Genomic DNA, 13,651 nt, shown 5'->3' with positions numbered 1-13,651 from the left:
CTCTCCATCAGTTGCGAAAGAGGGGAAGAGGATTTTGCCCTCAAATGGAATAAACTGGTAAGCGCTGGACAGGCTTTGGAGCATTATACTGATGATTAAACTTTAATCATCAGGACTGGGTTGTGGCTCAGTGGTAGAGCGCTGGCGTAGCACGTGTGAGACCCTGGGTTTGATCCTCAGCACCACGTAAAAATAAATTAAAAAAATAATGGTATTGTGTCCATATACAACTGAATATATATTTAAAAAATTAATCATCAAAATATAGTCACAATACAAACAACAATAAGGTTTTCCTTTTTAAAAATATGTTTTAAATTTCATTTTAAAAATGGGTTTTCTTGACTGGTTCCATTCTTTTTTAGTCCTGCCTATAATTCCTTCCAATCTCTGGCAGCTAACATGTACTTCCTGGGGGTTGGGTTATCTTGTTTTGTTTTGTTTGCTTCTCTTTGTTTCTCCCAACCAGACTGACTTCTTTAGGAGCCAGAAGGATGTGTTGGTTCTGCTTACCTCCTCTGACTCCTTGTAATAACATCCTGTCTGTGTGCCCTCTACATGGTGGCTGTTCAGTAAATAGACTTTGATTGAGGGAAATGATGCTGAAAGTGATTATTTAATATGATGTTAATTTTTAATTTGGGAGAAAAGCAAGCCTGTTTGGGGGTTATAATTCCAAGCTTCTGACCTAAAAGAAAAGGGTTTTTGTTGTAGTTGTTGTTGTTATTTATTTGTTGTATTTAAACACATAATCTTGCAGTTTTTATGCCAGGTTTTTTGCAAAAAAGTGGGATGTGACCACTAAGTGAAGCTTTTCGGAAAAAATTATGCCAGTATTCTTAAAAATCATTTATTACTAAACTGCGTTAGATGCAAGATTAGGATGCATATAAGTATGTGTTAATGCAGTTCTAGTGATGATTGGTAAGATACAGTGCAGGCTCGTTTATGCTAGCAGAGTAGCTTATTTCTGATTTCAGATTCAAGTCTTGAGACCACTTGTGCAGTCGATTCTCTTAGTCAGAAGTTAAAGTTGTTAGTTTTGATTTTGAGGATGCAGTTCTCGGTTCATACTTGGTGGCAGTGACTGAACTTTCCGCTGTTGGCCCAGGCTTATGAGGTGACTCCAGCTGTCTGGCTCCTGGTGGGCAGCTCGTCCCAGTTTGTTCCTAGGTAATGCTGACTGACTACTGCCCATGGCTATACCACATGGCATGTTTTAAAGCACTGACTCAATGTAGCCTGCTAAGTTTGCTCGTTTAATATTTTTAACCCATGTGGGGCCTTTTTGTAGCTTGACAACCTTTAGACGGTCTTCAAGTTCAAGGTCACTTATTTACCCAATTACTTTTCTTTAAAGTTTTATTTTCTCCCTGACCCTCACAATTACTCTTCTTTGCATAATTAATGACTTCTTCCTACAAATTAACGTACCATATGCATCTACTAAATAATGATCGAGTTTTGAATGGCTGCTTCTCAACATGTTTTCATTGATTTGTGAAAGTTGGTGTTAGACCTTAGTTCATGTTTGGTGCCCACTTTGTGCTGAGACTGCCCTTATCTCCAAAACAGTGATTTTTAGGCAGAGTTTCGTATCTGACTTGTCTGGGCATTTTCCCCAGAGTCTGCGGTCTCTTCACAAATGCTGTGAGGAACACTTGCCCAGGAAGTCTGCGCGCATGCTCTCTCGCCTCTCCGTCCCTTTCTTTCCTCCCTCCCTCCCTCTCTCCTTCCCCCCCTTCTCTCTCTCTCTGTACAGTATTTTAAACCAACCCTCTCCTCTGACCTCTGTACGATGTTGTTTTAACTTTGGGGGAGGGGGTCCTGGGGATTGAACCCGGGTCTTTACCACTGAGCCACTTCCCTAGCCCTTTTTTTTTTTTTTTAGATCAGGCCTTGCTGAGTTGCTGAGGCTGGCCTCAAACTTGCAATCCTCCTGCTTTAGCCTCCCGAGTTGCTGTGATTATAGGCATGCACTGCCACACGTGACCACAACTCTTTTTTTTTTTTTTTTTTTTTTTTTTTAAGCACTTCACAATTTTTTATTCCCATCCATGGAGTGTGTATGTGGTGTATGTGATGACAAAAACTTTTATAAAGCAGATAGGTGAGAAAAGATTTCCTCCTTTCATTTTCTCCATTTTGCCAGGAAGAGGGTATTAAGGCAAATGGAATTTATATGCACTAGACCCTTCATCAAAGTCTAGAGTTTAGGGCCCGTCTCCTGTGGCATGATGTAGCTGAGGCAGTCCCATGACACCTGACCTTTGCTATCGTCGACAGTGAGGATCTGAGGGAAATGTAGTTCTTCTTCTCTGAGGAACCAAGTTCTGTGGCCCCTAAAGCTCTCTGTAAACAACCCCTTTGGAGAGGCTGAACAAGAACTGGAACTATTCAGAGCAGACCCCACCATGGGAGAGATGGGGGTGCCGCATCAGTAGTTCTAATCTGTGTCGCCGTGGGTGCTCTCTCTGGGCATCAGGAGTCCAGGGCCATCATCTACAGGTGTTGTGGAAGATGAGGTGGCATGTTTCATTTCTTAAATGTGATTACATGCTTATCAAAATGCTGAGATTGTTGAAAAGCATTGGCAGATTTGTTCTCAGATAGCTCTCTTGTGACCAGTCACTGTGGATTGCTCGTCGGGACTTTTATTACTTCTTATTTTATAGTCATGTTGCCTAAGATAAAAGTTTAAAGCAAGGAGAACCAAACTGCAAACTTAATTTCATACAAAAGTATTTTACTACTTGTGTGCAAAAGCATAGTGAGTGTAATGGGTTTGGGGAGCTGCAAAGGGGCCTGTTCTGGTTAAAGAATCTTCTCTGGTTTTCTTCTCAGCCTCTGGCTTTGTTTTTCTTTACAGGACTACAAAGCTGATGAAGACCCAGCATTGTTCCAGTCAGTCAAGACCAAGAGAGGCCCTCTGGGACCCAACTGGAAGGTACTGGAGGCTGACCTTTCTGACAGGCAGAGTCTGGGCAACACAACACTTGACAGGTCCTGAGTCTTGAAAAGCTGGGGACGTTTAAGTGAAAAGTAGAAATGGCACAAAAATTGTTTTATTTGTGATAAGGACTTAGAACCAGTTGCAGTTGGCCAGCGAGTCTGTGCTGCATTAACAAACAGGACAGAGCCAGCCTGTCACTTTCAGCACAATGCTATTCTGATGACTCGTAAAAGAGACAAGTGTTCTCTTTTGAGACTTGAAACGGTACAAAAATCCCTGTTAAGTGAAGGCTTATGGTTGGAGTTTCATCTTAGTCAAAACTGAGCAGGTCCGCGCCACCCAAGCTCCCGTTCTGCCCTTTGAATAGTTACGTTTTTGGGAAGTGGGATACCAGAGAGCAGCTCTGTGGCAGGTAGTAGTTCTGACTATAGAGGATGTCTTTACTTTATTCATGGAGGTAAGAAAAGCAGTGCCGAGGTGGTGAGTTGAATTGCTGCAGAAGCGTAATGCACTTGAGAGATAGCCACTGAGCTGAACGAGGACTCTTGAGGAAGACTTGGTATTGACGGCACGTTATTGTAGCTGATTCGACAGGAGAAGAGCTCAAGACCTAACCTGCCCTGAGCAGACTTCCCACCCACAGTCGGAGGGCATCAGGAAGCCACGTCTAAGTGCAGGACGTCGCTTCTAGGTAGAGGGTTATTCTGACACCCCCCCAAGAACTCATTGAGTGACTCTCCGTCAGTGTCGAGGGATTCGTGGACTGTCTTACACATCACCCAGGAGGAGCGAATCTGACTAGTTTTACAAGAAATGACTATAATTGATTTTATGTTCACGTTCATTCTCTGGCTAGAGTTCAGGTCAAAATTGTCCCAACTTAATGACCATGACTAGAAACTCAAAAGCCAGAGAGTGCTGTATGTCATTCATGAATTAAAGAGCCGATTCAGTGCATGACTAAGTCTTCACCAGTGGATTTGCAGGACGTTCCCACCCTTTCCCAGGCTTCTGACCGCAGGCTCAGGACTCCCTCCCAAGGTGGAAGGAGCCTTAGCACTCGGAAAGTGAGCGCGCCTCACCAAGCAGCGGGCCAGCCGTCAGCTCCTCCAGGGCCACCTTCACCGCTCCGGGGTGTCCTGCTCCAGTGGGCGCTGGCGGCAGCTGGTGCTGCTTCCATAGAACGTAAAGGGGCATGAGGTTGAGGCTTGGAGGTGAACTAAATTCTGAATTTTCTTCACATTGCCAGTGTTTCAGGTATAGATTTTAAAAGGCAGTACTGCATCACATGATGGGTTTATTAGGCTGTATTTCATATTTTTCTTGTGGGAACGCCTAACCTATTGTGTAAGGTCACAAAAGTATTTGGTACTGGGACTTTTACCTTATTGTCAACTTTACCTTTTTTTGGTACTGGGAATTGAACTCAAGGGCACTTGAACATTGAGCCACCTCCTCAGCCCTGTTTGGTATTTCATTTAGCGACAGGGTCTCACTGAGTCGCTTAGCGCCTTGCTTTTGCTGAAGCTGGCTTTGTACTCATGGTCCTCCTGCTTCATTCAGCCTCCTGAGCTGCTGGGATTACGGGCATGTGCCACCACGCCTGATTGTCAGCTTTCTAAGAACTTCTGCTGGGATGGGGGATGCAGTACTCTTACAAACTGAGATACTGCCTAACTGAATTTCAGTGACTTTCCATGATCTCAGGAAAAATGGGGGTAATCAGGAATCACTAACCTACTCGTTTACTGCTGCAGAAGGAAATAAGGGTGACTGGTAGCAGGTAGGACGACATAGGGGAGAGCAGGCACCTGTGGACTTGACCTAACAGTGTGGTTTACGAATGTGTTCAGCAGAACCTCTTTGTTGAGACTGTCCTTGTCATTGTGCTGAGGCTGACCCTGGGCAGGGATGACAGGTGGAGCACTCTGGACTTCCTGAATAAGAGGAAGTGATAGGCAAGAAATACACAGTAGTCATGGGAAGGAGAGGAAATCCTGTTCTGGACTCGTGGCGCGGGGTGAGTGCTGGCTGCTAGGTATGCAGCTCTTTAGAAGGCCGACCGTGAGCCTCTCACACTCTGCAGCGGGCTGCACCTCAGCAGTGCACATTCCAAAGAAGATTGAAGGCCAGGAGCCAATCCTGTGGCCTCTGGTTTTGTTTTTGTTTGGGGTTCTGGCGACGGACCCCGTGCCTCACCCACACTAGGCAGGCACCCTGCTGCGGAGCCCCGGCCCCGTGAGCTCTGTGGAACTGTCCCTATGCATCCCGGGCTGGCGTCTTCCCCTCCATCTGCAGTTTTTGCTGCCTGTCTGCACTAGAATGGATCAAGGAAAAGCTTCCTTGGCGTCAGGTACTCAACAGGGTCACATTTAATCTCCATGACTTTCCTGTGGGGCGAGTACAGCTACTTCTTTCATACGTATGTGGCCTGAGAAACACAGGCAGGAGCCGTAGGAGAGGCAGTGTAATGTCACCTGGTTCTGTGTTACTCTGAAGTGTGTGTGTAAGGGGTGGGGATGTGGCAGATCCCAACTCTTAATCCAGTGACCCCCAGGTCACCCGTCCACACCGTGCGCACTGTTGCATCTTGGCAGGTGTGGCTGTGCGAGTGCCTGGTGTTCCTCAGAATCCAGGACTCTCCCACCAGTGCTGCCTCGCCCTTGATCAGGGTCTGTGAGTGACAGGAGCGCTAGTGGAGGTAAATCAGAAACGCTGAATCTGTACAAGGTGTGCTTAGATAACTTAACCCTTAGAGAAAACCTTGGCTTGCTGCTCTTCTGACAGCAGATTAATATCTAGACTATATAGAGAACTCAAAAAACTAACACCAAGAAAACGAAAAAACCCCAAGTGGGCAAATGAGCAATTAGAGAAATGCACATGAGAAAACCACACTGAGCTTGAGCTCACGCCAGTCAGAGTGGCAGCCATCAAGAGTACAAACAATAGTAAATGCTGGAGAAGATGTGGAGAAAAGGGGGCACTGTCTTTGGGGTTGTCAGTTAGTACAACCACTGTGGAAATCAGTGTGGAGGCTCCTCAGAAGAGCAGGAATGGAATTGTCTTATGACCCAGCCATCCCACTCCTTGGTATTCAGCCCAAAGAGTTACTGCCATCGTGCTGCAGCAGTACGTGCATCCCCAGGCGGGGACCAGCTGTCAGTGCCGGCCTGTGGAGCCAGCCTGGTACCCTTAAGCAGGTGAATGCATGAGGAAAGTGGGTATGTCCACGATGGAGTTTTACTCAGCCATAAAGAAAAATGAAATTATGTCATTTGCAGGAAAATGGATGAAACTCGAGAATATTATGTTAGGGGAAGTAAACCAAATTCAGAGATCAAAGTCGTGTTTTTGCTCATATGTGGAAGCTAGAGGAAAAAGGAGAGGGATGGGGGCCTGTTGAAAACCAAAGGGAGATCAGCGTAGTGGGGCGGGGACAGAGGCAGAGTCCGTGAGGGGAATGCTGGGGAACGGGACCTCATCATGTAGTGTGCAGTATGAGTATGTGACAGAGCTCACCATTATGTACAACTATGATGCAGCTATTTTTTTTTTTTAAAGAGGAAAAGTAACCTTTAATCTGAGCCTCAGTTTCCACATCTCAAAAATGGGAATTTTAGTGAGTTCCTCAGAAGGTGGATGTAAAGATTGAAGTAGTGAGTGCGTTCCCAACGCAGAGCAAGTGCACAGAAACTATTCCCTCCCTCTTGTCATTGTCTTGCTTTTGTCTTTGAAAATAAAGAGAATGTTCAGCACTGGTCATCTCTTGGAGTTGATGACATCTGTCAGCCTGACCTGGGAGCTTCTGATCCCTGTCTGCTGTCCTGCGGCTCCCTTCATTGTAGTGTCTGGGGTTGTTAAACGTCTCCTAGTTCCTGTCCTTCACCCTTGTGGTTGTGTTTCATGAGGGTTTGGTGTGGGTCGGCCATAGAGGAGAGGGCCTCACAGTGGAGAGAGCCTTCCCTAGTCAGGAAAAGATTTTTGTATTTTCCACATTTGTTAGGAGTGCACACTTTAAAAAAAAAAAAAAAAAAAAAAATACTGTGGTATGATATAGTAGCTTTTGTTTTTCTTAAAACTACAGACCTAGAGATGCAGACGTTAGTTGTACATTCATTTTTCCCTCTGAAGAACAGATTTTAAAATTCTGAGCACATGAATTATATTTTGTTACTGAGTGTTCAACACTTGATTAGTGACTATGTGCATAGTAATAGGAGAGCAATTTATAACCTGATTAAAGTTTTTGCTTCGAGGCAGAATCGTGCACTTCTGATGGATGTGAATGTCTCGCTTCTCTGCAGCACCGTGTGTGTATGTGTGTGTGCACATGTGTACATGCTTCTGCTTTACCTTTCAGGGGCTTTGCGTATCGTGACATTGACATGACTGCCTGTTTGGATGGTTTATCAAAAATGTTTCATATGTGGATTCCTTTTAGCTTTCCAGTTCACTGCCTCTGATCTGGGTGAGGAGTTGTCATCTTAACAAATTGAAATGCTACCTTTGAAGATTATGGTGTCATTTTTATCCTATGGCATGGCCTCATTTCTTTCTTCATTTAAGCCAGACACCTCATGAAGACTTAAGCTTCTGTGTCTACATATGTACAGAAGTTAATCATTAGGCCTCTATAAAGGTCTTTGTAGGAGACTTTGCCAAAGCATCTGTCCCTTAACAGTGCTCACCATGTCTTTAAAGTGTCTCTGAACATTGCAGTATAAGAGGTAAGGGGCAAACAATAAGTTGATCCAGAAATTATGGTGGTTTGTACATTCTCTTCATATGTATGCTTTGTTAATCATGAAGGCACGTCCTGTTTGTCTTCAGTGTTAGTGCTAGTCTGAGAAAATCTCCAGCAGTTGGAGCATGGCCTGTCAGTCTCGTGCTGTTTACCTGCTTAGTCACATTTCAGACACATTCTAGTATAGCAGTAGTGGCCACTCGATCCACTGTAGCCGGACAAGGGCCACCATTTTGTGGCGGAGATAGAGATGCAAGTTTGCTTCCTGTCTTGTTGCCAAGGTTCCTCTTCCTATCCTACATCTGTGAAGAGGTAGTGGTAGCCTTGGTCACCAGCGGCCTACAATAAAGGAAATGTGACATTCCATGGCTAGGGAAAGGAAGAATAGAAGTGGGTGCTGAGGGAGAAGTTAAAACCCAGCTGGGGAAATCCATTTTGTGATAGTGACTGGCAGGAAAGAGACCCAGAACCTGGTGGCTCTTGGGCATTGTCCTTTTCCTGGCAGCCACCCTAGTAGAAAGACTGATGGTGCACTCCTGTCTCAGCCTAGAATATCTGTGAGGTTCAGGAAACGTGTGAAGGTACTTGAAAATCTGTTGCCGTCCCATAGTGTCATGTTTGAAACCCTTTGGTGGGTGACAAAGAGGGGCTTAAGGATGAGTTTCTGGTTCAGCCACATTTTGGACAAAGTATAATAATTTGGACCTATTGTCATGGCTGGGTTTTTGTTTCACTTGCTTTTTGATATTTGTTTTTTAATTTTTGTAATTGTAGGTGGGCAGCATGCCTTTATTTTATTTATTTTTATGTGGTGCTGAGGACAGAACCCAGTGCCTCACACGTGCTAGGCAAGTGCTCCACCACTGAGCCACAGACACAGCCCTTGATTTTTTTTTTTTTTTTTTTTTTTTTTTTTTGGTGGTGCTGGGGATTGAACCCAGGGCCTTGTGTTTGCGAGGGAAGCACTCTACCAACTGAGCTACATCCCCAGCCCAGCCCTTGATATTTTTGAGTACCAGGTTTGGTGACTTGTTTTGTTGGTTAAATTTTCAAAATACACTCAGTACTCTTTTCTATTAATTATGTTAACTTCCACGGAGTACGCCAAAACAAGCCGTTCCGTGTCTCCAAGAATCAAAGAAGCTGAGAGGCGTGATTAGTCGTAGCTTATCGTGGCCACTGGACGTCCCTGTTCTAGGTGGGGCCGAAGCAGATGGAGGCATGGGCGCGTGAGAAGGGGCTGGCCACGTGGGCGTCTTACAGAGCTTCTTCCTGACGCTTCCAGAAACACAGGTTTTCTTCATGAGTTGCATTTGAATGTGAACTTGTGGTTTCACTCGTACATTGTGTCACTTCCACAGTAAATGAACACAAACAAGAAGCGCATGTCCTAGTCCTGGTAAGTAAAACAGACGTGAACTACACAAAAATCAAGGTTGGAAGCCAGGCAGGGCGCTGCACGCCTGGAATCCTAGTCACTCAGAGGCTTGGCACAGGAGGACCAAAAGTTTGAGGCCAGCCTCTGCAATGGTGGGAGACCCTAAGAAACTTAGTGAGGCCCTGTCTCAAAAAATAAAGGGCTGGGGATGTGGCTCAGCGGTAGAGCACTCCTGAGTTCAGTCCCCGCTATGGGTGGGGAGGGGGCAGGGGTTAAATTGAGAGGAACCTGGAAAATGTGATTGATTATCCTATCACAGGCCAGAAGCATTTCTGTCTGAATTTTATTTTGCCTATTTTTGTAGAATTAATTTAACCTATAGTTAGTTTGACTTTTTGAACCTTTGTCACATTTACTTCTGCTTTTTAACATGCCCCATTTATCCAAGCAGACGGGACTCCCCTCTGACCCCACTCGGGTCTCATGGATGACCTTCTCGTGGCACTTGACGTGTCCCGTGTCAGGTGTGGCCTACCCTTCCCCACCTTTCTTTCTCCTAATGTCAGGCCTCTTCCTCACCTTGATATGTGGCAGTGGCTAGCACAGAGCTTTGCTCATGGTAGGTACTTAGTAAGCATTTGCTGGATTCATCTTCACTGTCTTCCACCAAATAAAAGTCAATTAAAGGTTGGATTTGCCACGTACTTACAGAAAGGTAAATATCCAACAGACGGCCACCAAAATAGACAGCTATCAGTCATTGAAATAATGTCTGATTTGTAAAGTGGGGGTTTCACTTGAAATTTCAGTACACGCACTTTACACGTATTCCACCATGCCGGGTCAGTATTTACTGATGCACGCACGCACTGCAGCTGCCCCAGCGGTGGGTATCTCTCAACTTTCTTAATGAACTCTGGGTTGGAAACTTAACATTACAGAATGAACTGCCAGAATTGAACTCTCAGACTGCCTGAAATTGAAAAATCAAAATAGAAATTCTTGAATCTTTGCAATGTGCTGATGGGTCTATCCCAACACATTTTTAAACAGAGAAAGTATATGTAAAATCCACATGTCTCGAGGCTACAAGAGGCCTGCATTTTTAGAAAACTAGTTACAAGAATGCCATTGAATTTTTTTTTCTTTTACGTTCATATATTTTTGTCACTGATTCAAGAAACTAATTCTCGTGGCTAGTATGCACCCATCACTCCCCATTCCAATTGCACGCTGTGTGTGTTTAGTTACATTGTGTGGTTCCAGTGTACATTACGCCCCCATAGGCCTGCTCCACATACCTTAGAGTAACCTAATATGCCTCGTTAAATTAAAAACATGATTTGAGTTTGTGAGCTTTATTTATAGTTAGTAAGATGAAATGTAAGGAATTCAGTGAATATACAAACTATTTAAATACAATTTTGGAAACATTTCAGAACCAACTAGTGCTTTCGCTATATTACTGATGAAATTTAAATTATGTAGAAAAGAGTTATGAGTAGGGATTCTCCTGTTAACCCGTGACCCCCATCTTAGAGAACTTCTGATTGTTCTTTTTGTAACCAACAAGTCTTTACCTTCTTTAATAAGTTGTCCTTTTGAAATATTCATGCTTAAATTCATTTGTCAGCAAAATAATTTTGTCTGCTCCTAGATTAGGAGAATTAATATTAACTGGCTTGCCTTAGATGACGGAAGGTGAGTTTGGGGCGGGATTGGAATTAAGATCTTAATTCCAATTTCGACTCTTAAGATGGGGAGGTGGAGTCTCACTGTGCTGTCCTCAAACCTCCAGACTCAGCCAGCAATCCTCCTGCCTCAGCCTTCCCCATCGCCGAGACTACAGGCACGCCCCATGCCCTGCGTGTTTGGGGTTTTACTTTGCATGTACACCTTGTGGGTACTTTTAGGAAAACAATATGGACTGAACTAATTCTGTTAAAGATCTTAATTCAGCTTTTAGATTGATATCATGTAGCTTTGATTTATTAAACTTTAAAAAGAAGCAGAAAAACATTTAGCTTGTTTATAGTTAAAGAACTAAAATTTGAAATAGTACCCAGATAACTTAAGGACAGAGTAAATCTTTGTCCTAAAATATATGGCTGTGTGCCAACACATTTTTTAGAACCAATTTTTTAAAATATAGTTTCCTCTCCATGATAAAATGTGAGTTTTGAAAATAAGAAATTGTACTCAAAAGAAAATAAAAATTAGTTGTTATCTCTATCATTTAATTACTACTATTTGGTATATTTCCTGATTCCTGTAGTTTATTTTGCTGTAAATGTCTACACCATATATAGATATACCTTATTTATGTTGGTAGCCCCCCCCCCCCATTAGCCCTTCTTTGAAAAATGGCCTTTAATGGCTCTGTGCATGGTGGCCCATTGTTTGGAAGGCCTATGAAGTATTTCACCACTCTCTTTTAGTGGTGTTGAGGTTAATAATTAATAAGTATAGGGGTTTTGCTGTTACGAATAAATCTAGGGTGTTGCTATTTCCTTACCTGATGAATAGGGTACATTTCTGAAAGTGAAATTGCCGGATTAAAGGGTCTATGGTAGGATATAAACAACTTTAAGACTTTACATAGTGTCAGATTACATCCCCAAAGGACGGTACCAAAAGGTTTCTTTCGGGTTTTGTTTGCTGTTTCTGGGCAGTTTCACAGTTTTCTGTTTCATCATCTAGTGGAGAATTTTAAAGCCTTGTCCTTGATTTAATCACAAGTTCAAAGGCCACAGCTCAGATTAAGAGATGACTCTTACAAGTGTTTATAATTGGATGAGACCTTAAATATTGGGTGTATGCTAATAACAGTTGAAGAAGAAGTAGGCAGCTTATCTGTGCTCAACTTTCTCCTGGGGCTGTTTGGAATTATGGTTCTAGAAGTTACTTTTTGTTCCTTCTATTTGAGGTAAGGATACTGTGATAAATAGACCAAAAATTAAAAGCAGCAGGCTTTTTATCCATTTGTTCTTCAGTTGGTATACATGTTCTTCCCTGAAAGATGTTTTGTGGTGTGTGCGTGTGTGTGTGTGTTTTAATAATATTTTTAAAAGGATGGAAAACAAAAAAGCAGATTGAGAATGAATATACATCTTAGATCTGGGGAGACAAAAAACTGCTTCTTTTTTGTTACATTGCTTAGTTTTTATAATAAGTTGTGTAGGCCAGTGTTACTTTATGAATTGCCAGTATTGATGTGAGCATCTTGCCCAGAGCTGATGGAAAGTTTGAGAGAAACAAACCTGGTTAGTCGTGAAGTCAGGGTGTGCACCCGTGCTTGGAGCCCGAGTTTGGTAGAGGCATGTTTGCACAGCGTTTTGCTCACTCTTAATTGGAACCATTCACCCTCCTCTGTTTTTATAAAATTGGGGGAATTCTGAAGTATTCTACCAGGAACACCCAAGGTTTTTACAGAGAACAGTGTCCAGCGCTTGGGGGTGTCAGAAGCTGTCACCAGTCCGTGGTTAACAGGACCTTTGAATGTTCTGTCGGGAAGGCATCTTAGGGTTAATTAGTAAACGAGGGAGCAATGCCAGCTAGCGAGGAACTCCAGCCTGGGGAGATAGGCGGGGCGTTTTATTAAGTCAAGGCATATTACAGAAAAAAATAAAATTACAAGTTTTAGGACAAGACTTTGAATGTAAAGGACATGTTGTGTTTATCATCTGCAGTCCTGGGTCAACCTTGACCCTCGAGGAGCCAAGTTCACTCATCCTTGCTTTTAGTTTCACCTCAGTGGAAAGTGAAGAAATCTGCTAGGTCTCACTGCCCTACCTGCTGCTCACAGAGAAGGGTGACCCAGAGAGGTTAAGGATCCCGTCACGTTACACAGGAAGTCAGTGTGTGTAGTGGGAGCTCCTAGTAGGGCACCGCTGCTCAGCAGGTGTTTCACAGTTCAAGTGCCATGTTCTACATGTACATAAATCGTGTTCCCTGGATTGGAAAGTTCCTCAGCATTGACTCATTGCTTACTGAAGGAAGACCTCTGAAAGACTGTCCTTATTTCTACAAAGCTGAGCCCTCCGAAACCAGCAGTGGCTTATGGAAGGCTTGGTGACCACTGCCACACACCTGCCCAGCTTAGTGCCAGGGACTCGCAGGTCCAGAAGAGAGAGAACTGGGCTGGGCTGTCATCCCAGCCACTCATGAAGATGAGGCAGGAGGATCGTGAGTTCAAAGCCAGCCTCAGCAACTTAGCGAGGCCCTAAGTAACTCAGCGAGACCCTGTCTCTAAATAAAATACAAAATAGGGCTGGGGATGCGGCTCAGTGGTTAAGCACCGCTGGCTTCAATCCTTGGTACCAAAAATAAACACTGGGACATCCTAGTTTGGGGGAAACATGATGTGGTTCTGTGGTCGCGTAAATGAAAAATAGCCTTGAGGTTTTAGTAAGACCTAGATATTGATCATTTTCTGAATTTTTGTGTCTGAATGGAAGGGATCTTTGTGCACTCAGTTTATTGAAAGACGGATGCACAAGTGGATTGAGACCAAAGGAAGCAGCCGTGGCTGTTGGTGTGACTGACACTGGTGTTGTGGTGCCTTAAGTGCTGG

At 43.8% G+C, this 13,651-nt stretch overlaps 1 protein-coding gene across 1 annotated transcript in view; it reads left to right on the top strand.

Moving 5' to 3' along the window:
- The window catches only part of PITPNB (phosphatidylinositol transfer protein beta), a 59,831-nt gene that overhangs the window by 37,985 nt on the left and 8,195 nt on the right, over positions 1-13,651 (top strand). The window contains exon 7 of the mRNA XM_079151481.1: positions 2,870-2,947. Within this exon, the coding sequence (XP_079007607.1) occupies positions 2,870-2,947 (78 nt within the window). The remainder of the gene's footprint in view (positions 1-2,869; positions 2,948-13,651) is intronic.

The sequence above is a fragment of the Sciurus vulgaris genome, assembly GCF_902686455.1.
Source record: "Sciurus vulgaris genome assembly, chromosome: 8".
NCBI lineage: Eukaryota > Metazoa > Chordata > Mammalia > Rodentia > Sciuridae > Sciurus > Sciurus vulgaris.
Note: the sequence above shows the minus strand (reverse complement) of the source record. Positions and strands in the feature narration are given on the sequence as shown.